Here is a 24,063-nt window from a genome sequence, read left to right on the forward strand (position 1 = left end):
CTCAATGGCCATGAGTTTGGGTAGACTCTGGGAGTTGGTGATGGACAGGGAGGCCTGGCATGCTCTGGTTCATGGGGTCACAAAGAGTCTGACACGACTGAGCGATTGAGCTAAACTGAACTGAGAATAAAATCAAAAGGTCAGGCTAGGCTTGGTTAACATACTGCATCTGTAGTGTGAAGAAATGGAAATCAATATAGTAAAGACATAGAAATTCTGCATTGCAGAAACCTAATTTTGTATATAACCTTATGTTTCCCAGTGGTTGTGATCTTAGAAGTCTGTTAATATCGTCTGGGACACTGGAAGTCTACAGAACATAATTTGGAAAACACTATATGTATTTAAACACCATTAATTTTGATACATTGGATGCAAAATTTGTGACATGCCAAAATCATTTATAGAATCTGAGTAAAAACTGTTATTAGAGTGAATAACAGCATAATAAGATAGGAAAAAACTGTTGGAGCTATAAAGGACCCGAGTGTAACGGTTTTAAAAACTGTTCTTTATCACATGTTTTCCATGTTTTTTCATCCTTTCTATGGCTTATCTTTTCATTCCCTTAACAGTGTCTTTTGAAAAACAGGAGTGATGAAGTCCAAATTATTATGTTCTTCTTTTATGGATTGTACTGTTAGTATATGTGTCTGAGGAACTCTTGCCTAATTTGAAGCCACAAGCATTTTCTCCAGTGCTTTCTTCTAGAAGTTTTATAGTTGCTTTTAAGTTTCCAGATTCTTCTTTAGTGCAGTTTTACATACATACATAGTTTGGTTCTTTTGTCACAGTGAGCTCACAATTTACATAGTTTTACAACTTGCTCTTTTTTTTTCACTATTTATTAAATCAGTATTTTTATGTCAGTACAGTTAACATCTTTTGAGTAGTTTTAATAGTATTTGACTGGCAAATATACCATAATTTATTTAGTTTTTCTTCTCTTGATGGACAGTTCTTTCTATTTTTTTTCTATTCTAAATAATGCTCCAAGGTTTATTTTAAAATTCAGTTCAGATTTTAATTCCTGAAAATTTATTAGAAGCTTAGAACATTTTACCCTTCTAGATTTTTGAGGCACACTTAAAACTAAATTTTTGATAAACAGTTTCTGACTGTTCTCATTCAGATATGTAGTGGAAACATTAGGGTGAAGTTATGATGTAAGCAATCATCACTTTGAAAATTTTTGTTTATTAACTTTATTAACACATCATATACCATAGCCCTAATGGATCCTTCTTAGTTCAAAGAGCTGTAATAGGTACATTTGCAAAGCTCTGATTCTACTAATTTCTTTCAATTTTTTAGTTTATATGACTTAACTTTATTTGACTTCTCTTGTACCACTTCCATTTTTCAAGTCTCTGTGAAAAATCTATTTGATATCTGTAATACTACCTAAATAGTGACGTCCTTTTTTTCCCCCTCAGATTAAATGGTATAAATTTTGGAGGAAACTTTATCTATCTTTTTGTTTCCTTTTTATTCTATTTATGTTATTTCATTTTTCCATGACAGATTCAAAAGCTTTGTGACAGAGTAGCTTCATCTACTTTACTGGATGATCGAAGAGATGCTGTGCGAGCCCTCAAATCGTTATCTAAGGTCTGTAACACTTTATCAGTTAGTAAGGTTATTAAGTTGGATATTCCTTTCTTAAATAACATTTTTCTTTTGTGCAGAAATACCGCTTGGAAGTGGGTATTCAAGCTATGGAACATCTTATTCGTGTTCTACAAACAGATCGGTATGTCTCTGTTTAATGATTTTTCTCCCTAATTTTTCTTAAAATTTTAATTAATTTGTTTTAGAGTCACTGTTCCAGAAATGATTAAGGCTACCTAAGTTTTTACTTTCAGTTGTCATTCAGTAAACAGTTATTGGACACTAGATCCAAACCATTTTACTAAGCATTTAGGACAGACATAATCTAAATCTTCAGGGATTGAGAGCTTACCATTATATAAAAATGGAGTGAAGTAACTGTCAATTAAAGGTTTAAAATTTGGAGTTTGAATTGAACAAATTAGTGTATTGATTTTCACTTAGATATACTATAGCGTACTATTCGGTAATATACATATTATATGTTATATCACTTATCTAGACTTTGTTTTTCTGAGGGGAGAGAATTAAACTCATACTAATAGAGTGAAGTCTTAAGAGAAAAGTCACTCAACCTAGTTTTTGTTCTTTCAATTTCTCTTTAAAAGAGCATCTGCATCTTTGTTTTTAATTAACAACTGTGCTTGAACAACTTTAGATCTTATCCCTAGTTAAAAATACCTTACAAGCTTTAGCTGCTCAGTTTACATTTCCACCATATCAAGATCTCTTCACAGGTGTCTTAAATTCAAAATGTTCAAAAGTTAATATGTCTCTGGTTGTCCTGCTAATATAATACTCCACCACATCCCCTCACCCGCCTGATCCACCTCAGCTGCCTTTGACCCAAGTTCATCCCAGTATCACCTTCCCATTAAAATAAGAAACTGAAAGTTTTGTGCTGAACTCATCCCTCTGCTTAACCCATTATGCCCATCCAGACCAAAAAAAAAAAAAAGCTGGAATCCATGAATTCTCTTGATTTCAGTTGTCAGTCCTAGTTTTGGCTCTCAGTATCAATCACTTAAGTCATTTTCACAGCCACTGTATTAGTTATCTATTGCTGTGTAATAAATTACCTCAAAGCTTCCTGGCTCAAAATAACAAATATTTATTATATCACAGTTCCTGTGGATCAGGAATTCAGAAGTGGCTTAGCTAGCTGGTTCTGGCTCAAGGTGTCTTACGAGGTTGTGCACAAGATGTCAGCCAGGACTGGAGTCATTTGAAGGCTTGATTCGGGCTGGAGTTTCTGATTCCAAGATGGCGCACTCACCTGAGGCGAGAGGCCTCAATATCTCACCTTGTTGCTCTTTTTAAAGGACTGCTTGAGCATCCTCATGATATGGGAAACTGGCTTCTCCCAGAGCAAGTGATCTTAGAGGGAGAATAGAGAGAAAGCCACAGTGCCTTTCAGGACTTTGTCTTAGGAGTCACCTATCGTCAATCCCATTACATTCTACTTTACTAGAAGCAAGTTAATAAATACAGCCTGTACTTAATAAGAGGAGACTTAGGGTCCACCTTTTGAAGAGAGCTGTAACAGAGAGGTTTGGTTTTTTTTTTTTACATAATTTAAAACCACCCACCACCTCCAGACTCTATTCTTTGCCTCTGACCTCTTTGTCTTTCCATTCATTTCAAGAATTATCTGTCTGAAGTGTTAATTTTCTATTACTCACCTGTTTAATGCATTTAACCAACTGAGTGCAGTGTGAAGTCCAAGTTCCTCAAACAAAGCAAAGCATATAAGCATTTAAAAATATATGTATATTTCTTTCTTTATTTGGCTGCATCAGGTCCTAGTTGCAGCACACAGGCTCCAGAGCTTGTGTGCTCAGTAGTTCCAGCATGTGGTTCTGAGCACATGGGGGAGCTTATTTCCCTCACCAGGGATTGAACCCATGTCCCCTGCATCAGATGGCAAGTTCTTAACCACTGAACCACCAAAGAAGTCCCGCACGTAAGCTTTTTAAAGGCTTAGACACTGCCTGTCTGTCAAAACTCATAACCTCTTTTAAAATTGTATGTCATCAATGCCCAGCTGCTTGTTCATACTGAATAGAATCTTTGCTGTCCTCCTCAGTGTAACTCATGTTGGCCACCTTTCAAAGCCAACTAATTTTTGTTTTTGTTACTTATTCATTTGGCTGTACTGGGTCTTAACAGCCCATGGGATCTTTGCTCTTTGTTGCAGCATGTGGACTCTTAGTTGCATTTAGAATCTACTTCCCTGACCAGGGATCAGTCCTGGGCCACCTGCACTGGGATCGCAGAGTCCTAACCATTGGACCACCAGGAAAGCCCCCCAAAGCCAATTAATTCTAATGTGTTTGATTAAATTCATCAGATGTTATTCTAGAACTATCTGTTATTAACACTGGAGTGGGCAGCTGCAGTACTATCTGTTACTTTAACACCAGGTGGGCAACTGCAGTAGGAAGATAATGGTCACCCAAAGATGTTTATATTCTCTCAGCACACCCTATAAATGTTACCTTAGATGGCAGAAGGAACTTTGGAGATATGATTAAGTTATGGATTTTTAGATAGAGAAATTATGTTGGAGTAGCCAGGTGGGCCCAGGGTAATCCTAAGGCTTCTCAAAAGTTGAAGAGGAATGCAAAAGAGGAGGTCAGAATGAGGTAAAATGAAAAGACCTCCATCTGTCTTTGCTGGTTTTAGAAGTGAGAGGGGACCTCTAGACCTGGAAAAGGCAAGGAAATGGATTCTCCCTGAAAGGCATCAGAAAAGAAGGCACCCATGATGAGACCCTGACTTTAGTCCACTGAATGGACTTTAGTCCATTTCAGCTCTCTGACTTCCAGAACAGTATATTTGTGTTGTATAAACCACTGAATTTGTAGTAATTTGCTACAGCGTCAATAGAAAACTAATGAAGTAACCCAAGAATGCTATCTGCTTTAAACAATAAGTTATGAGAAAACAAATGTTAGATCAAAAAAATTAGTGTGATTATTAAAGATACATGTAATTTTTTTCCATGTATCTTTATGCATGCCATTTCTCATTGAGTCTTACAAAATTGGTTATGAAACAACTACTATCTTGATACAGAAAGCAGAATGCTACCCCTTATATAAAGTGGCCCTTATTGTCATTTTTAGGGCACAGTAGAAAATAATAGTCTTGATATAAAGGTTAAGAAATTCATTTTAAAAAACATTTACTGCACATTTACTCTGTGCCAGGCATCATAAGGTGTACCATATAGAAATAAGGTTTACCACGTAGCCTTGTGAATGTGTGAACTAATAATTGATCGTATTAGAGGCTGATGGGTATTGTATTATGCATCTTACACAACAGAGCCAAACGTCTGTGAACCTTCTTGTGTTTTATTTCTTTTCTTGTGTCAAATTCCATATCCATTTGTCTTCTATATTTATCTGTTATCTTCTATTCTCAAAACATGCTACGAGTGCTTTCTTGACTTCATTGATTGCAAAGGTATATATTCTGCAGCCATCTCTTCCCACTTCTCATCTTCATTACTCTTTTATGCTTATGCTCTTGGCCATCTAACTAATACTCTAAGAATCCTGCAACTGAATCCCCTTCATCCTTAGCTGCATCACAGAGAGCTGTGTTCCCTTTCTTGGCATGTCTTGAAACTCCATCTGTCCATGGGTCCATTTCTATTAAAACTTGAGGAGCGACTCCTTATTCTCCCAAGTCTCACATTCAGGGCTTGAAAGTTGTCTGATAGAAACTAATGTTTCCAAACCATGTCATCTCAATAGTTGTTTTTTTTTTTTAAGTGTACATTTCAGTCCCTGGTGGCTCAGAGGTTAAAGTGTCTGCCTCTAATGCGGGAGACCTAGGTTCGATCCCTGGGTCAGGAAGATCCTCTGGAGAAGGAAATGGCAACCCACTCCAGTATTCTTGCCTGGAGAATCCCATGGATGGAGGAGCCTGGTGGGCTACAGTCCATGGGATCGCAAAGAATCGGACACGACTGAGTGGCTTAACTTTTCAGTGGTTTTAGTATATTCACAAAGTTGTCTAACTATCACCACTGTCTAGTTCCAAAACATTTTCATCACTTCAAAAACAATAGTATCCATTAGTTGTCATTGCCTAATGCCTACCAACCCCATTCCAAGTGCCTAGCAACAACTAATCTACTTTTTGTCTGTATAAATTTGACTGTCTTGAACATTTCATATAAATGGAATCAGAAAATGTGGGACTTTTATGTCTGACTTCTTTCACTTGGCATAATATTTCAAAGTCCATCCATGTTGTAACATATATTAGTATATTCCATCCCTTTTGATGGCTGAATAATATTCCAGGAAAGATCCCCTGGAGAAGGAAATAGCAACCCACTCTAGTATTTTTGCCTGGGAAATTCCTTGGACACAAAGAGTAGGACACAACTGAGCAACTAACACACACACACACACGGATATTGCCTGTTTGTTTATCCATTCATCTGTTGACAGACATTTGGGGGTATTTCCATTTTTTGACTGTTAGGAATAATGCTGCTATGAACATTTGTGTACAGGTTTTTGTGTGAACATATATTTTATATAAAAGAATGCAATTGTTGGGTCATGTAGTCTTAACTTTTTGAGAAACTGCCAAACTCTTACATGGGGGGGGGGGGGGTGCTGTGCCATTTTACATCTGCAGGTGTAAAGGTCCAGTTTCTCTTCACCAACATTTTTTATTGCCCTTTTTTAAAAATGGCCATCCTAGTGAGTATAGCTTGTAGTATTCCTTTGCACATACCTAATGACTTATGCTTTGCATATTCCTAATTATTGTTGAGTGTCTTTCCATGTGCTTATTTACCATTCATGTGTCTTTATTAGAGAAATGACTGAGCCTTTTGCCTAATTTTAATTTGTTTACTTGTCTTTTTTTTTTAAGTTCTCTTTTTATTGTTCAGTTGTATATTATTCTGGATACAAATCCCTTAATAAACATATGATTTGCAAGTATTTTTTCCCATAGTTGGGGTTTTCTTTTCACTTTCTTAACAGTATCATTTGAAGGACAAATGTTTTTACTTTTGACAAAATCCAGTTTATCTGTTTTATCTTTTCTTGCTTGTGCTTTTAGTATCATATCTAAGAAACCATTGCCTGATCCAGGGTTTTGAATATTTGTACCTGTGCTTTCATCTAAGAGTTTTATAGTTTTAACTCTTATTTTTAAATCTTGTATCCCATTTTGAGTTAATTTTTATATAAGGTGTGAAATTAGAATCCAGCTTTTTGCATGTGGGTGTTAATTGTCCATCACACCATTTGTTGAAGACACTGTTCTTTCCTCATTGAGTGGTCTTTGCACCCTTGCCAAAAATCAACTGAAATAAACTGAAATAAATGTTTGACTTTATTAATCTGTGTCTGTCCTTATGCCAGTATTGTGTTCATTACTATAATTTTATAGGAAGTTTTGAAATCAGAAAATGTGAGTCCTTCAACTTCATTCTTCTTTTTGAATATTATTTTGGCTATTCTAGATACGTTGCATTCCCAGCATTCCCATACAGGTTTACTATCAGCTGGTAGCTGGGTAGGGATTGTGTGAATCTGTAAGTCAAGTTGGGGTATATTACCATGTTTACAACATTACATCTTCCTATTCATGAACACAGAATATCTTTTCATTTATTTGAGTTCTAGATAATTTCTTTCAACACTGTTTTGTAGTTTTCAGTGTACAAGTCTTGGACTTTAGTAAAATTTATTTCAAAGTATTTAAAACTTTTCTATGTTATTTAAATGGAATTTAAAAATTTTTATTTTCTGATTGTTCGTTGCTAGTATAGAGAAGTACAGTTGATTTTTTTTTTATGTTAAGCATGTGTCCTTCAACCTTGCTGAATTTATTCACTAGTTCTAATAGGATTTTAGTGGTTTCCTTAGAATTTTCTATGTACAAGGTCATGTCATCAGTGAATGGGATAGTTTTAGTTCTTCCTTTCTAATCTGTATGTTTTTTATTTCCTTTTCTTGCCAAATGCTCTAGCTAGAACCTCAAGTTCAATGTTGGGTAGAAGTGGCTAGAGGAGACATCATTATCTTATTATTAATCTTAGGGGTGAAGCATTTAGTCTTTCACCATTACATATGATGTTAGTTGTCAGATTTTCATTTTGAGGAAGTTTCCTTCTATTCCTGCTTTCTCAAAGGTCTCTTAAGAGATGTCCCTCTTAAGTTTCTCAAAAACAGGTAATAATAATTTTAAAGATCTGTTTTATTTGATATTTGCATCCTCTGGTTGTGACCCTCTGTACCTCATTTTTGCTTTCACTCCTCATCACTTCTTTATATTTATTAAATCTTTCTGACCTGTGTCTCATTCTTGCTTTTCACTCTGAATGCCATCATCTTCCACTGTGCTTTCAAATTTTCTGTTTATCAACAACAAAAATTTACTTCCTTAGACTTCTTGGCAGTCCAGTGATTAAAAGACTCTGCACTTCGAATGCGGGGAGTATAGTTTCAATCCCTGCTCAGGGAACTAAGATCCCACATGCCGCAAGACAAAAAAAAATTATACTTCCTGAAACAAAAGAGAAAAAGATAAAAAAAATCTTATACCTCCTGAAACAAATGAGTAAAAGGAAAAAATTTTATACTTCCTGATGTTTTAAATGTCGTAAATGTTTACTGTATTTTTTTTTAAGAAAATAAAATACAGATCAAGGAAACAAATTCTAGAGATCCAACTAGAGATAACACTTTATAACATATTTATGTTATAAAACATATATGTAAACATACACACGGACTTAAAAAATTACCTGGCTTATGCTGATTTTGCTTGTTTTAAAGTTGGGTTTCTTTTCCAAATTGATTTATAAGGTTTCCTTAAAATATATACTTACACACGTGAATATATATATGGTTTTTCATAGATGGGATCATTCTTCACATTGATTGTTGTATTCCATTTTTTTCCTACTGGCATTAAATCAGGGGTGTTTTAATTACCATGTCATTAAACATTCTTTAAAAATACATTTTTTAATTGCTGCTATATATGGATTTACCACACTTTTTAAAAATATTATTGGACATTTAGGTTGCTTCTAATTTTTCAGTATTATTACAAAAAATAGACCTTTATATGTCTTCACAGTTTGCACTCTGATATTTTCTTAGGGTAGGGTCTTCAGAAGTGAGATTAGTGTTTTATACAGTCTTGTTAAAGAAAAGTCTAAAATAGTCATAACAGCCTATACAAACTGGCAGTGTGTAAGTGTAACAATTTCTTTCTTCCAGTTCGGATTCTGAAATAATAGGTTATGCTTTGGACACACTGTATAATATAATATCTAATGATGAAGAGGAAGAAGTAGGTAAGTTTCTTTCACTGTGTTTTCTGTACATAAAATTAACTGGATTGTGCCATTTTTGCTGTTTAGGATTGATTTTATAAGTTTATTTTTAAGATTTTTTTTCTTTTGTTCTAATCAATAAAGGGAAAACATTAGAAAATATCTTTAAGATGACTGCTTTGTATGTGATTTGGAGGTGGAATTAGATTCTTCTTTTTGAAATATATTATTCTCTCTTTATTGGTTTAGTTAAGCAGAATGAATATTAGTAATCTCAGTTAAATAATCATTTTTGGCTATTGATTAAAAATCAAACTTTTATTTATATGTTATATGGTGAGCAGTATGAAGTTAGAGGAATTGTTCTTGATATATACTTGAATTTCTAACAGATCTTATGTTAACTTTTTTATATTTAGAAGGTTTTTTGTTTGATTTTTGGCCGCACCATGCAGTTTGCAGGATCTCAGTTCCCCAACTGGGGATTGAACCCAGGCCATGGCAATGAAAGCCTGTAATCCTAACCTCTTGACCACCAGGGAAATCCCAGCATGTGAAATACTTGACTGGAAGTCCGTACATTTTATTCCATGTATTGTAAAAACAGACACTGAGTAACATTTTACAATGCTATTGAAGAGTGCTTTCCTTATTTCACATTGACTGTTGCAGTAGGACATAGTGGGTTTTTCATTTTTCTAGACAATCTAATGGGTGGTATTCATGTATATTATAAGTCTAATTTAGACTGAAATCATAGGATCCTCCAAAATCTGAGTAGGTAACATAAAGAAATGTATAGATACTATTGTTTACACATATTTTATTAAAGTAAAAGTGGAACAGAAATATATATAGATACTAATTTCACAAAATACCAGTAATAACATTTGAAACTGGATTGTGTTACATAATCACAATTTCTTAGAGTTGAATATCCTTTCTCTTAAATTTTTATTTTTCTGTGATATCTACCTCACAACTTTATTAATTTCTCATGGGTAAAAAAATCTTTAGTAAACAGAATTTTGTTCTCATTGAAAAAGAGGCTGTCAGTTACATAACAGTACTTAAGTACAGTATCACCATTTTGAAGAAAAAGATACTTATTTCGACTAGTCATTTCTCAGAAAATTAGATGTAGTTATACTTATTAGAAAACATTAAATTTTTTCTTAGTTGTTTCAGATCGAAAATTTCGCTCTTTTTTTTTATAATTTTTGTGTTTTTAAGAAACTGTTTAGCATCAATTAGGTGATTTTCCTGGAGAAAGCAATGGCACCCCACTCCAGTACCCTTGCCTGGAAAATCCCATGGACGGAGGAGCCTGGTAGGCTGCAGTCCATGGGGTCGCTACTAGTCGGACACGACTAAGCGACTTCACTTTCCCTTTTCACTTTCATGCATTGGAGAAGGAAATGGCAACCCACTCCAGTGTTCTTGCCTGGAGAATCCCAGGGACGGGGGAGCCTGGTGGGCTGCCGTCTCTGGGGTCGCACAGAGTCGGACACGACTGAAGCGACTTAGCAGCAGCAGCAGGTGATTTTCCTTTGTTATAAATTCATAATCTAGTGATGTTTAAGTCCATTTTTTTGCTTCTGTTTAATATATTTGGGCTCCTTATTTTTAATTTACCATCTAAAAAGTGATTCTTTGGATGAAACCAGGTAAACAATTCTAGAAACTACAATAGTGGAGTCATTTTTTTCTAGGAAAGATTAAAATATGAACTTAGGCTAATAGCCTGAGTCAATTTTTAGAAATCTAGATACTGAGAAATAGGGCCTTCAATTCTATTATTGATACTTTCTCTTTACTGCTTCATTAAAAGATATTTCTTAGTGGACATAATGAACTTCATTTTAAAATGAATTCAACTTCATTGTAGTTATTTTAATAATCCTTCAATTTATTGGTAAATATGTCTCATAACTCTGCATATATAGCACATGCTATATCTATTAGAATATCTAAAATATTTGAGTAAAATGAGTATGAAGTGCTTCCCTTAAGAAATGATATTGCTTATTTGATGTTTTTAAGCTCGTATTTATTTTATTGTGAATACTACTACATAAAGAAGTTTTATCACCCACTTTTATTTATTTTGTCTACCTTTTCAGATGATGTTGAAGGTAAAAGATTGCATTTAATATGCATGATGCTTTTAGGCATAATTTCTGATAATATAAAAGGACACTGTCAAGTGAGTTTCTTCTGGCTGGTAAAAAAAAAATCTTGAGATTTATTTTAATATATAAGAATTCCTTCATTAAAAAGGAATATTTTATAATCTTATTATTTATCATTTCTATGACTACTAAATTACTTATTGTCCAGGACACAGAAAATATTCTAGTACATATTTTAACGAAATTAAAGTTTTTTCTCTGGTAGGACAGTTTATTAGAATTACTTCTTATGTGTTTCCAGGGGGAATTTTTGAGCCAGTTTATTTAAAAATAAAAATAATATTTGAATATGTATACATATATATACATGTATACATATAAATTTTACCTATATTCAAGAAGAACTGGAAGGTATTCCAGTTCAGAGAATACTTATATGTTGATATTGTCCCTTTAAAATTATGCATGCACAAGGCCTGGTTACTGACATTTTTTAATATTAATTTATAAAACTCACCAATATTGCCTTTTTTCTAGTGGTCTGATTCAATTTCCATTTACTTTTTAACATTGATTCTTTTTTCCTCATAGTTAATTTAAAGTAACCACACTTTTTTTGTTTTACTATTTTTCCTGAGATCCTTAACTTTTTAAAATGAAGAAAAAAAAATCCTCATCTAAAGTAGGTTTAAAATGGGACAAAATTTCCTAAACCTAACAAAAAGCTAACAAAGAAACTAACTTTTAAGCTATATAACATTACCTTTTGTGAAATTTGAACCCCTTGTTTCAAAGTAGAGAATATTGACTGCCTAATTAATTAATATGCCTTGACTCTTGCGAAAATGCTGTGTCCTTGTTGAGTAGTACTATTATTGTTTCGTCCTGTTTATAGAGTTTAAATTTTACAGTGCTTTTATGTCCATTATCTTATTTGATCCTGTTAGCAAACTGTGAGGTAGGTAATATTTTTCTCTTTACTAAAGAGAAACCCCAGAGATAGATAATTTACATAATATTGTCTACTAAATAGGGTAACAAATTTTTTATACGTTTTTTTGAATTCCATAGTTTTCTGATTTAATAATCAGAAAAGCAGACAGATGTTTAAAAGTATAGGTCTGCTTCTTTCACTAATTGACCACAGTGTAAAAGATTACTTGGTATTCCCTCACTCTGAGTTATAACTACTTTTACCAGAATATCTCTTTTGTCCTCCATAATACGGATTATGAACTCAATGTGGAGTTTCAACGAGAAGGTCCAGAAATGTTTTTTAATATTGTATAAATAACTGGGAAGAACACAACTGTAAATACATTTGAAGAGTAAATGTGTATATACATATTTAGTTAAAAGCCACGTAAATAGGTGTGAAATGTTTCCAGAGGTTTATATGGACTTTTTAAAAAGCAATCTTTAATTTGATATGCCTGTCTTAGGTTTATTTTCACTATAATTTCAAAAGGTCATTTTGTTCTTAATTTTTCATTTGGGATTCCCTGGTGGCAGACAATCTGCCTGCCAGTGCATGAGACTGGGGTTCAATCCCTGGGTGGGAACATCCCCTTTAGAAGGAAATGGCAACCCACTCTAGTATTCTTGCCTGGGGAATCCCATGGACAGAGGAGCCTGGCGGGCTACAGTCCATAGGGTCGCAACAGAGTCAGACATGACTTAATCACTAAACAACAACAAAGGGATATTTACTTTTACAAGTTATAATAAGTATACCAAATAGTGCATAACCTATAGGATGTTAAAAAATAGACTTAACTCTGGAAATTTTTAAATAATTATATTGGATGAAAAGGGATTGTTTACATGTTTCATTCTTTTGCCTACTTATAAAAACGTAGTATTTCATGAATATAGTTTTGTTTTACAATCTTTAGATATAATTAGTGTTGTAGTTTTAGCTTGACTAACTTCTACATCAAAATAGCTTTGTATGTTACTTTAATCACTTAGCAAATTTTTGTGGGACTCTTCATTAAAATCTAGAAGCACTGTCTTATGACTGTAACTTGAAGGAAGTAGAGTACATCTCACTAACACTTTTTTAGTTAATATTAAATCAGAAGGAACAATAGATCCTTGGAACAGGCTCATACTTTACTAGTTCAATTCAAAACATAGATCTTAATTATATACTGCTAAGCTATAGTATTTTATAGAGTATAGCTACAGAATAAATTGCAGGTATAGTATTAAATCTACTTCTTGCTAAGTTATTAGCTTGTGCTCAATGCCTACACTAAATTAAACTTTTTCTTCGGTTAAACTTGTGTTCCTTATAGTATAGCACAAAAGTTCTAGAGTTCTCTGTATTAAAAGGTGTCTGTAGTTAACCATAACATACTATATCTCCCTCTGAAATGTCACAAAATTTACATTAGTGTAGAAAATATTGAGAATTCTGCAAAAAGGAGCCTATTCAGTTTTGTTTAATCCAGATATGTTTGTGTACCTGTGCTTGCTTTCATGAGATACCTGTTAACACATGCCACGCAATCCTGGATTTTGAGAAATACTAACCAAGACTTAAACAAACCTACAGCTTGGTTATTTGCATTTGTCCACATAAAAATATTTCATAGGAAGAATCCATCAAATCTGTGTTTGGTTTTCCTCCCTTCATTTTAAGATTAACTTATAAGTTTGAATATTCTCCCAAATGTCAATCTTTTTTTTTGGCTGCACTCTGTGGCATGTGGGATCTTAGTTGCCTGGCCAGATATCAAACCCATGCACCCTGCAGTGGAAGCATGGACTCCTCTTAACTACTGGAGCGCCAGGGAAGTCCCCCAAATTCCATTGACTTTTATTTTATTTTGAACCCTTCTCTAGAGGTCACAGTCTTTGGGACCAAGGGCATTGTCTGTCTTACATGAAAGGTTGTTTGACCACTTAGTATTTTAAATAATAAACAAGTCGCTAACATTAAAAATGGGGTACTTTGATATCGCTTTTTAGATTTTGAACTGCTAAAAAAGTCTGAAGACTGATGACACCTGGGCCTGCACTGTCCCATGGCAGCAGTCATTTGGAGCTGAGTAACTGCTGCTTTCCTTAGACAAACACATAGTCTCCATCCTCCTTATAGTCTTACACCTGGCCTGCTTCATTCATGTGCATTACTGTCTTGTCCCTGTAGTTGAGTTTATATTCTCTACTATATTCACAGCACTCATAAAAACCATTTTAAAATAAATTATATTTCAAAAACATTGTTACTTATATACCCCAGTGTGCTTTCATGTAATAAATATGAAAATATGCAAATGTAAAATAACCTTCAAAGCATCACAATAAGGTCATTGGATTGCCGTGATTGTATTAATACTCTCTTAGAAGGAAACAGTTCTAAGGGGGAGACAGTTAAGCTACTTGCCTTTTCAACATTTCTCATGTATATGGAGTTTTTCTCTTGACATGTGTGGGCCACTTTTTGCACAGTTTTCTTTGCTTTTTTTATCTGTAGATTTTGGCTAAGTATTTGTTCTTGGTACCATCCCCCACATAGCCATGGTTTGTTAGGGTTCCAGGGTAGCTATAAACAAGATAGACTCATTAGCCCAGCAAACCTTGTGAAATTTTATGGGATAAAGGGCATTTACCATACCATGGGAATCAGGGCTGTTTTTCATAGCTGATTCTAAAGAGGGAGATCTTCAAAAGGTTTTATTAGCTTCCAAATTCTCATATCTTTCCCAGTTTCTTTGTTATCTCCCTTCCCATCATCACATCACCTTGCAAATAAAATGGAAAGGGAGTGCAGTTCCTGCTACTTACCTAGTCTGAGTTTTTTTCCAACTCTGTAGATAAATTCAGCTTTGAGTATTGAAAACCACAATGTACCATGCAGAATTTTACTTTCAGAGATGTGTGAATAATCAGGGCACAGGATTTTATCTGCTCCCAAAGGAACAGCAGAAACTCTTTTAAGCAGATCAGTGATAGATATTGTCCCTTGAGTCTATGCGAGTTATGTTTGAGTATTAGACTTCCTTATGATTTTATTAGGCCTTTTTTGCATCAAGCCTTTGCCCCTTTAATTTAGTACCCTTGACATAATAATTATGCAGTAACATGATGATCGCTTTCAAATGTAGTTTTTTTAATCCCTTCATGTCGTCCTTGACCTGTTTTCCCTGAAATAATGGAAGTATTTCAATGGAAATAATACCGCTTACCTAGGCAATTCTTCTGAAGCCACCATTAATCTAAAAAATTGAACTAAAAGGAGAAAAAATTGTTCACTAATGTTTAAAAAAAATGAAACAAGTTTATTTGGCATCCAATCAATCATGAACTCAAATAACTACTTATTTTAGTAGATTGCATATAACTTTTACGAGAAAGATACAAGGTAAAATATCAGTGACAGGATTTGTTTACAGATAAGCATGTTTCTGGGAATATCATAGGTTATACTTCTTCTTAGACATCTCTTGCATCTTGGTATAATACTCATTGATAGTAACCTTATAAGAATCTGAAAATTTTTTTGAATCATTAAAAGAAGATTGTTATGTTCTGTATAATTTTGAAACTTGAGGGAATTCCCTGGTGGTCCAGTGAAACTTGAGGGAATTCCCTGGTGGTCCACACTTTCACTGCCAAGGGCCCAGATTGGATCCCTGGTCGAGAAACTGACCGAAAAAAAGAAAACTTGATAATATCAATGCATGTAGATATATAGTATGTTACAAATCTTAGGACTGTGGTTCTTAAGGGCAGTTCGGCCCCTCCTGCCACCTGAAGGACATTTGTCAACCTCTGGAGACGTGTCTGGTTGTCCCAACTTGAGTAACTGTAATGAATTGCAATTGGCATCTTGTGGGTAAAGGCCACGGGTGCTGCTAAACATCTTGCAATGCTTGGGGAGCCTCTCACAACAATGTCATTGTCAGTGGTGCCAAGGTTGAGAAATCCTGTGTTAGGGATGATGATGACCATGTTGTTACTGTTACTGAGCACTTATTATTCACCAAACACTGTGCTAGATGTTTTAGTTACTTCAGATCCTCAAGGGAAACCCTGTGTAAAAGAAAACTGTTCCCATTTTACAAGTAAGGAATCTGAAGCTTGATACAGTAGGGCTCTTTGCCCAAAGTAATGTTACTAAATGGATGAATATGGGTATAATCAGTCTCACTTAAAACCTTTGTGAGCTTTCTTTTCACTTTACTGCCTTTCAGAAAAGTGTCTGACCACACCACACACGCTAGCCATTCTGTTCATAAACAAATTCTGCCTGTGTTAGCAGTGCTACTTTATTTCTCAGTCATGTTAAGTTCAGAGATAGTATTTGACAGGTAATTGCTCCTTTCTCCTTGAAACACTTCTTCATTCATTTCTCAGTCTCCCTAATTTTCTTCCGATCTCACTGGGCTACTTTTTCTTTGTCTCATTTGTTGTTTTCTTTCTTTTCTCGCCAGTCTTTAACATTGGAATGTCCCAGGGCATGGATTTCTTTCCTTCTCTATTTTTTCCTTCGGTAGCCTCATCTAGGCTTGTGACTTCAAGTACAGTCTGGATGCCTGCCTCTCAAATATGTATGTCCAGCCCAGACCTCTCCACTGATATCCATATATGTATATTCAAATATTTAACTTGATGTCTCCAATTAAATTTTTTCCTCCCACACACAACTTTATTGAATTATAATTAAAATATAATAAATGTGTAAATATACAGTTTGATGAATTTTGACATATGTACAAACCCATGAAACCATCACTACCACCAAAATAATGAACATACCCAAGTTTCTTTGTGCTTGTTCGTAATCAATTCCTCCTTCTAGCCCCATTTAATCATAGATCTGTGATTACTGTAGATTATTTGCATTTTCCTGGAATTTTTATGTAAATAAGATCATACAATATATACTCTTTTTGGTTTATTTTGGTCTGGCTTCTTTCACTCAGCACAATTATTCTGAGTTTCATTCATAGTGAGTATCTAGAGTTTAATCCTTTTTTTATTGCTGTTGTATGAATATATAACAATATGTTAATCCCTTCCCTTGTTGGTGAGCGTTTGGATTGTTTGTCCAAGTTTTTAGCTGTTACCCGTGAAGCTTCCATGTACAAGTCTTTTTGTGGACATATATTTTCATTTCTGTTGAGCAAATACTTAAGAATAGATTAGCTAAGTGATAGAGTAGATGTATGTTTACCTTTACAAGAAATAACCAGACTGTATTTCAAAGTAGTTATACCATTTAACATTCCCACTGGCAGTGTATAAGAATTCTATTTCCTCCGCATCCTGTCCAATTCTTTCTATCTTTTTAAATTTTAGCGGTTCTGATGGACGTGAAACAGTATCTCATGGTAGTTTTGATTTATATTTTCATAATAAATAATTATATTGACAGTTTTTCATGTGGCTATTTGCAACCCATATACTTTCTGTGAAGTGAAGTGAAAGTCGCTCAGTCGTGTCCAACTCTTTGCAGCCCCATGGACCATACAGTTCATGGAATTTTCCAGGCCAGAATACTGGAGTGGGTAGCCTTTCCCTTCTCCAGGGGATCTTCCCGATCCAGGAATTGAACCAGGGTCTCCTGCATTGCAGGTGAATTCATTACCAACTGAGCTATCAGGGAAGCCCTTTTACTTTCTTTGGTGACATGTTTATTCAGATCCCTTGTTCTTTTTTCTTTTACTCGATTGTCTTCTTATACTTCAGTTTGTAAGAGTTCTGTATATATTCTAGATAAAAGCCCTTGTGATATATGTTTCACAAATACTTTCTCTCAGTCTTCGAGCCTTTTTATTTTCCTAACGTATTTTGAAGAGCAGAATTTTTAATTTTCATTAATTCCAGTTTATTGATTATTTTTCTTATATAATTTGGGCCTTTTGTTTCCTATTTATGAAACCTTTTTTTTTCCTATTTATGAAATCTTTACCAAACCTAAAATCATTAAAATTTTCTCCTGTGGTTTCTTTTAAAAGTTGTATAGTTTTAACTCTTGTAATTAGGTCTGCGAACCAATGGGTCTGTTACTAGACTTACTATTCTGTTGGTCTCTGTGTCTTTCATATTGCCTGCATGACATGGTATTGGTTACTGTGCGTGTGAATATGCTCAGTCGTGTCCAGCTCTTTGCAACCTCCTGGACTGTAGCCTGCCAGGCTCCTCTGTCCGTGGAATGTTCCAGGCACGAATACTGGAGTTGGCTGCCATTTCCTACTCCAGGGGATCTTCCTGACCCAGGGATCTAACTTGTGTCTCTGTGTCTTCTGTATTGGCAGGTGAATTCTTTACCCCTGCGCCACCTGGGAAGCCCCTGTTGGTTACTCTTATCTTTATAGTAAATCTTTACCAGTGTAAGTCCTCCAACTTTGTTCTTTCTCAAAATTATTTTGGCTCTTTTTGGTCCTTAACACTCCCATATCAATTTTAGAAGCAGTTTGTCAATTTCTACCTAAAAAAAGCTTATTGATATTTTGATTGGGATTCCATTAAATCTGGAGATTGATATGAGAGTAAACTGATAATTTTAACAATCTTGAGCCTTCTAATACAAAAGCTTTTCCCTGGTGGCTTATTGATAAAGAATCCGCCTACAAATGTAGGAGATGCTGGATTGGGACGATCCCCTGTAGAAGGAAATGGCAACCCATTCCAGTGTTCTTGCCTAGGAAATCCCATGGACAGAGGAGCCTGGTGGGCTACAGTCCATGGGGTCACAAGAGAGTCAGACACTACTTAGCAACTAAATAACAACAATAATACAGGAATGCAGAGTGTATATTATTTAAATCTTAATTTCTCTCATCACCATTTTGGAGTTTTCAAAGTATATAGATTTTATACATCTTTTATCAGATTTACCCCTAAGTCTTTAATCCTTTCTGGCACTCCTAATTAGTGCTATTTTTTAAATTTTGAATTTCTAGTTTTTTATCATCAATATATAGGAAATGCCATTAATTTTGTATATTGGCGTTTTATTCAGAAACTTTGCTAAACTCACTCTCTAATAGGTTTTTTGTAGATTCCATAGGATTTTCTACATAGACAAGCATAAGTACAATTCACTTCTTTGTTTTTAGCCCGTATGCCTTTTATTCCTTTTCCGCCCTGTGACACTAAGAACTCCCGTATGATGTTGATTAGAATTGGTGAAAGTGGATATTCTTGCCTTTTTCCTCATCTTAAGTGAAAATCATTCAATCTTTTACCATTAAGTTCTGATGTTAGCTATGGTTTTTGTAGATGCCCTTTATCATCCAGTCTTATGACTATAACCATTTTTATGTTTACCATTCTAATATATATGTCCAACCCAAACCTATCCACTAACAGTTATGCTTTCATTTATCCAGTTGATTGATAACCCCACTCAAGTTTTTATGTGCCTCAAACTGAACACATTCAAAACTAAACCTCTGGTTCTCTATGTATTGTCAGCTTACTTCTTCCAGTGTTTGCAATCTTCAGTAAGTGGCAGTGCCATCCTTCCACTTCTTCAGGCTGAAACCTTAGAATCACTCTTCCTTTTATTTTTCTCCCCTTTTCACACTCCTCTAAGGAATATGCCAACAAATCCTGTTCCTTCTGTTTTCATGAGAATTATGACCACTCTCTAAGCCACCTTCACTGCTTACCTCGATTATTGCCTTCTAAATGAACTGCCTATTATTTCCCTCCTTCCCTTGGCATCTTCTTAGCACAGCCAGACTAGTCCTTTTAAAAGTAAAGTATATTTTAGTAATATAGTTTTAAGGTTCAGAAACAGTGAATTCTTCTACTGATAAGAAAAGATGATAAGAGACATATTTATTAGGATTTCTGAAGGATGAACCCAGCATATTAATTAATATGCTAGAAAATTAGGTTATATTAATAACTTTGTGAAAACTTTTGTTTTCTACTTTGGTCTCTTTCTTTTCTCTTCAAATAATGAGATTATCACTATCAGTGTTGGATTGTCTTGCTTTTTTGGTCTGCTGTGTTTTTTCTATTTCTAAAGTATATTAATATTAAAACCTAACATTTGAATAAGGAACAATTTGAGAGATAATAAATATGCTTGATCTTGACTGCCAACTCCATTGTCTGTAGTCACTGCCTGGAGCAATATGTGGAAAAGGAATGGGTGTGTCTGGAATAGGTGAGCGGATGGGAGTAGTGTATTTGCCATCTCTATATTGCATTTATAGGGTAGGCAGATTTTAAATGCTAATTTGCTTTGGCAGTTGTTGTCTCAGTTTTTAGTGACCCTTTATTTTTTTTGACAGAGTACATTGAAACAACGGATAAAGAATTACATCTTAAGGACAAATATAAAATCTTTAAAAAAATGAATGAAAAATTACATGCAAATTCTGGTTTTACTGCCAAATAACTTTCTAGGATGTATGTGTTAATTTTTTTGAAAAAGATACTGAAGAATCTTTAGATGTTTGGTTTAACTTTAAAATTAAATTATTTAACTCAGTAATACTAAGAGACTAAGAGTCAGCAAGGACTGTGTGTTAAGTAATCTTTTTCGGGGAGGGGATTTTGGGGTATGATTTACGTCCATTAAAATTTATTCTTAGGGGTTGTATAGTCCTGTGTGTTTGGTCAAATGTATATGGTAGCGTAACCAGTATCCAGTATCACATTTGAGATAGAATATTTTCATCACCCCAGTAAGTTCCCTTGTACTCTAATTAGAAGTTTAACCTAAAAATGACCTTGAGAAAATGTGGAGATCTAAATACATTTTCTTTGAATATCATAAACATTTAAAGAATAAACATTTATTTAAATGACACTGAAAGTAATTTTAGGGATATGTCCTTCCAGCATAATCGTGATACCACTTCCAGCCACACTGTTCCAAGAAAATTATCGTTTCTGCTTAGCATCTTCAGCAAAACAGATACTTTAAAATAATAAAGCATCATGTTCAAGTACTTTATCTTTGAATGTTACAGAAGAAAACTCCACAAGACAGAGTGAGGATTTGGGAAGCCAGTTTACAGAAATTTTCATTAAGCAGCAAGAAAATGTCACTCTTCTCTTATCTTTATTGGAGGTATGTAAAGAACTTTGTTGTTTTTGTCATCTTAATAAACTTCTTTTGTTGCCCTTTTGGGTGTTATTGAGGAAGCAATACATATGTTCCTTTTTAAGATAGTGAAATTTGTTGTATCGTTGCAAGAGGTTCACATGTTTAAGACCTAAATAATCTCTTCAAATAGTGCCTTGCTTGTTTCCATTTTTACAAAGTACAACTATATCTAGTCAGTAATAGTTTAATCGGTTTGATCATTTATAACTTTTCTTTTTATTTCTTAAATTACTTTTTTAAAGTTTGCTAAACTCTTTTTGTTTGCTTATAGTTTTTGGTACCATACTACTAATTGAAAAAAAAAGTTTTTCTTGAAAATATGAATTACAGATGTTAAATATTTCAAATTCTTATATTGTAGGAGTTTGATTTCCATGTCCGCTGGCCTGGTGTGAAGCTTCTTACTTCTCTTTTAAAACAACTAGGGCCTCAGGTTCAGCAGATTATTTTAGTCAGTCCCATGGGTAAGTGACTCATCTTCCTTATATTATTTTGATTTAAAAGTGAGGATCACGGACTTCTCTGGCAGTCTAGTGGTTAAGACTCTGCACTTTGAATGCAAGGGGTGTAGGTTCTATCCCTGGTCAGGGATCTAACATCCCACATGCCTCATGACAAGGCAAAAAAAAATTTTTTTTCTAAGTGAGGATTATAAAAAACAAAACAAACAAACAAAAAACAAAATAACAAGAAAATAAAAGTAAGGATCACTTTTATAACTGAAATGATGTGTTAATAAATTGTTTATAATTTGAATCACTATTGGTATTTTTGATCTGCCAGTGTTTTACACATGGTTATATGTTCTAGGTGTTTCAAGATTGATGGACTTACTAGCAGATTCCAGGGAAGTTATACGTAATGATGTAAGTTAAATTTTTTTTTTTAAGCCTAAGAATATGCAGCTTTTATTCTCTCTTTGCAAATGAAATCTTTGTTGACCCTTTTTCAGAGTTATAAGAAATTAGATTTGGAAAATTGGGTTAATGGTTTAGACCTTTTAAAGTTATATACAAGGCCCCATTATTTCTTTGTTTTCTGCCTATTCAGTATTTTGGTTAGACAGATGATTTTGCTATTCGAATTTATGCCTTCTATAAGATTAGGATTTCTTCCATCTTTTTCTGAAAGGTTGTACTGACCCCAAACTGTGTCTCCAGAGAGAGTACAGGAAGCATCCCTAGACATTGAACTGCATAAACTTAACAAAGTGCTGCATTTGAACTCTCCACCCTTAATTGATTGAATATATTTCAAAGGATTTTCCTTGTAATCTCTATTTAACTCACATGATTTGCTCTGGAGTTAATTCTTCATTCTGATTTGTTTTAATATTTGCATACATTTGAGTATTTTATGTTGACCTGTACTGTTTTGTTTTGATGCAGTACTGTTTTGCTGCTTGACCGTTTTTTTCTGTTATCTACAACTTGACCAAACCACATTACTTTAGATGGCAATTGGAAAAATCTTTAAAATTAAACTTTAGAGCTAGGAGATCTTATCAAACTAATTTAGTCTCCATATTCACACTGAGAGACCCAGGATGCACAGAAACCAAGTGACTTATTCTTTGTTAGGGATGTCTTAAGATCTTTGTATTTGTGGCACCCAGCCTTGTTCCTTCCTCATCTTAAGTGCTAATAAATACCATTTGGATTGTTCTTGGTCTCACAACTGGTTCATGGCAAAGCAAAGACAAAACTGAAGTGCTCTTGACTTCTTATCCATATAGATAGTATTTTTAGTTTTGTATTTAAAACTTTGTAGTATGTATGTGAATGCAGTATTATAAGTGATGAAATAATATAGTAATAAAACTCGTAAGAAGGGCTTTTTTATTTTTTTAATTTATTTTTTAATTGGAGGAAAATTGCTCTAAAATTTATTGGTTTCTGAGGACATTTTTTTATTCCTTAATAAAGAATTGTGTACCTATTAGGAATTTTGAGTGTCTTTTCTTGACTAAAATACTACTATGTGTCTTAAACCCAAATTTGTTATTCCGCTCCTTTCTTGGTCCTCAGTTCAAATAAGATACATACCAATTAATAAAGAATTATTACATACATACAAAGCAATTAATAAAGAAATTCTCTCTTCCTATGTTGTTATTAGTATTATTATCATTTACTTTCATTTTCAGATATAATTTGTGTGTGTATATAACTGCATTATCTTGGTTTTTAAATACAGCACTTCTTTTAACTATGTAGTGTTTTTCTTTTTTCCTACTTCTAACCTTTTTTCCTGTTTCTATTTGAGACAGATAAAATTATTCTCTATTTATGTTGGTTTTCATTGATTTTACAATTAGGGATTAAGTTATATTTTTGCTATAATGTTTCTTAGATTTTGGAGTTTTACAGCCATCTTTCCTGTGGTTTAACAAATTCATTTGATTTTTTTGTGCATACTTACTATTGAGTGTTATGTAGTAAGCAGCGTATTATACCATATAGCAATCAGAAGAAACTAACCGGCACCCTGGCGGTCACTAGTGGCACCCTGTGACTGCCTAGAATAGTATACTGCTTCCCCTCGCTCTTTTGTATTGTTTTCTTTCTTCATCCTTTTAAAACTTTGATTTCCTTCTTTTCTTTCTTTTTAATATTTCTCATTGCATTCAGTGATAGTTACCAACATGACTAAATCTCTCAGGGAGCCTATTGGTAAAGATTTTTAGTCTCAGTTTGTTCTGTATTTGAAAAATTGATTTTGATCTGGATTTAGAGAATTAGTTAGTCATTTTTCATAGGTGCACTGAAATATCATATTTATTCAAGTTAGTGCTTAAAAATTAGTGAGAAAGGTTGAGAAAACTCTAGGTACCAGCTCACTTCTAAGTGATAGTCTGTAATTGCATTCTTTAGTTTATTCTTATGAGAAATGTAAGCACACACAAAAGTAGA

General features: G+C 34.0%; 1 protein-coding gene across 2 annotated transcripts in view; it reads left to right on the forward strand.

The window, feature by feature from the left end:
- Window positions 1–24,063, forward strand: part of USO1 (USO1 vesicle transport factor) — a 75,504-nt gene that overhangs the window by 16,762 nt on the left and 34,679 nt on the right. For both annotated transcript variants that reach the window (XM_052641890.1, XM_052641891.1), the window contains exons 2-7: window positions 1,525–1,611; window positions 1,689–1,753; window positions 8,880–8,956; window positions 21,015–21,115; window positions 21,513–21,615; window positions 21,962–22,017. In XM_052641890.1, coding sequence (XP_052497850.1) covers window positions 1,525–1,611; window positions 1,689–1,753; window positions 8,880–8,956; window positions 21,015–21,115; window positions 21,513–21,615; window positions 21,962–22,017 — 489 coding nt within the window. The remainder of the gene's footprint in view (window positions 1–1,524; window positions 1,612–1,688; window positions 1,754–8,879; window positions 8,957–21,014; window positions 21,116–21,512; window positions 21,616–21,961; window positions 22,018–24,063) is intronic.

Source organism: Budorcas taxicolor, chromosome 6, assembly GCF_023091745.1.
Source record: "Budorcas taxicolor isolate Tak-1 chromosome 6, Takin1.1, whole genome shotgun sequence".
Classification (NCBI taxonomy): Eukaryota; Metazoa; Chordata; class Mammalia; order Artiodactyla; family Bovidae; genus Budorcas; species Budorcas taxicolor.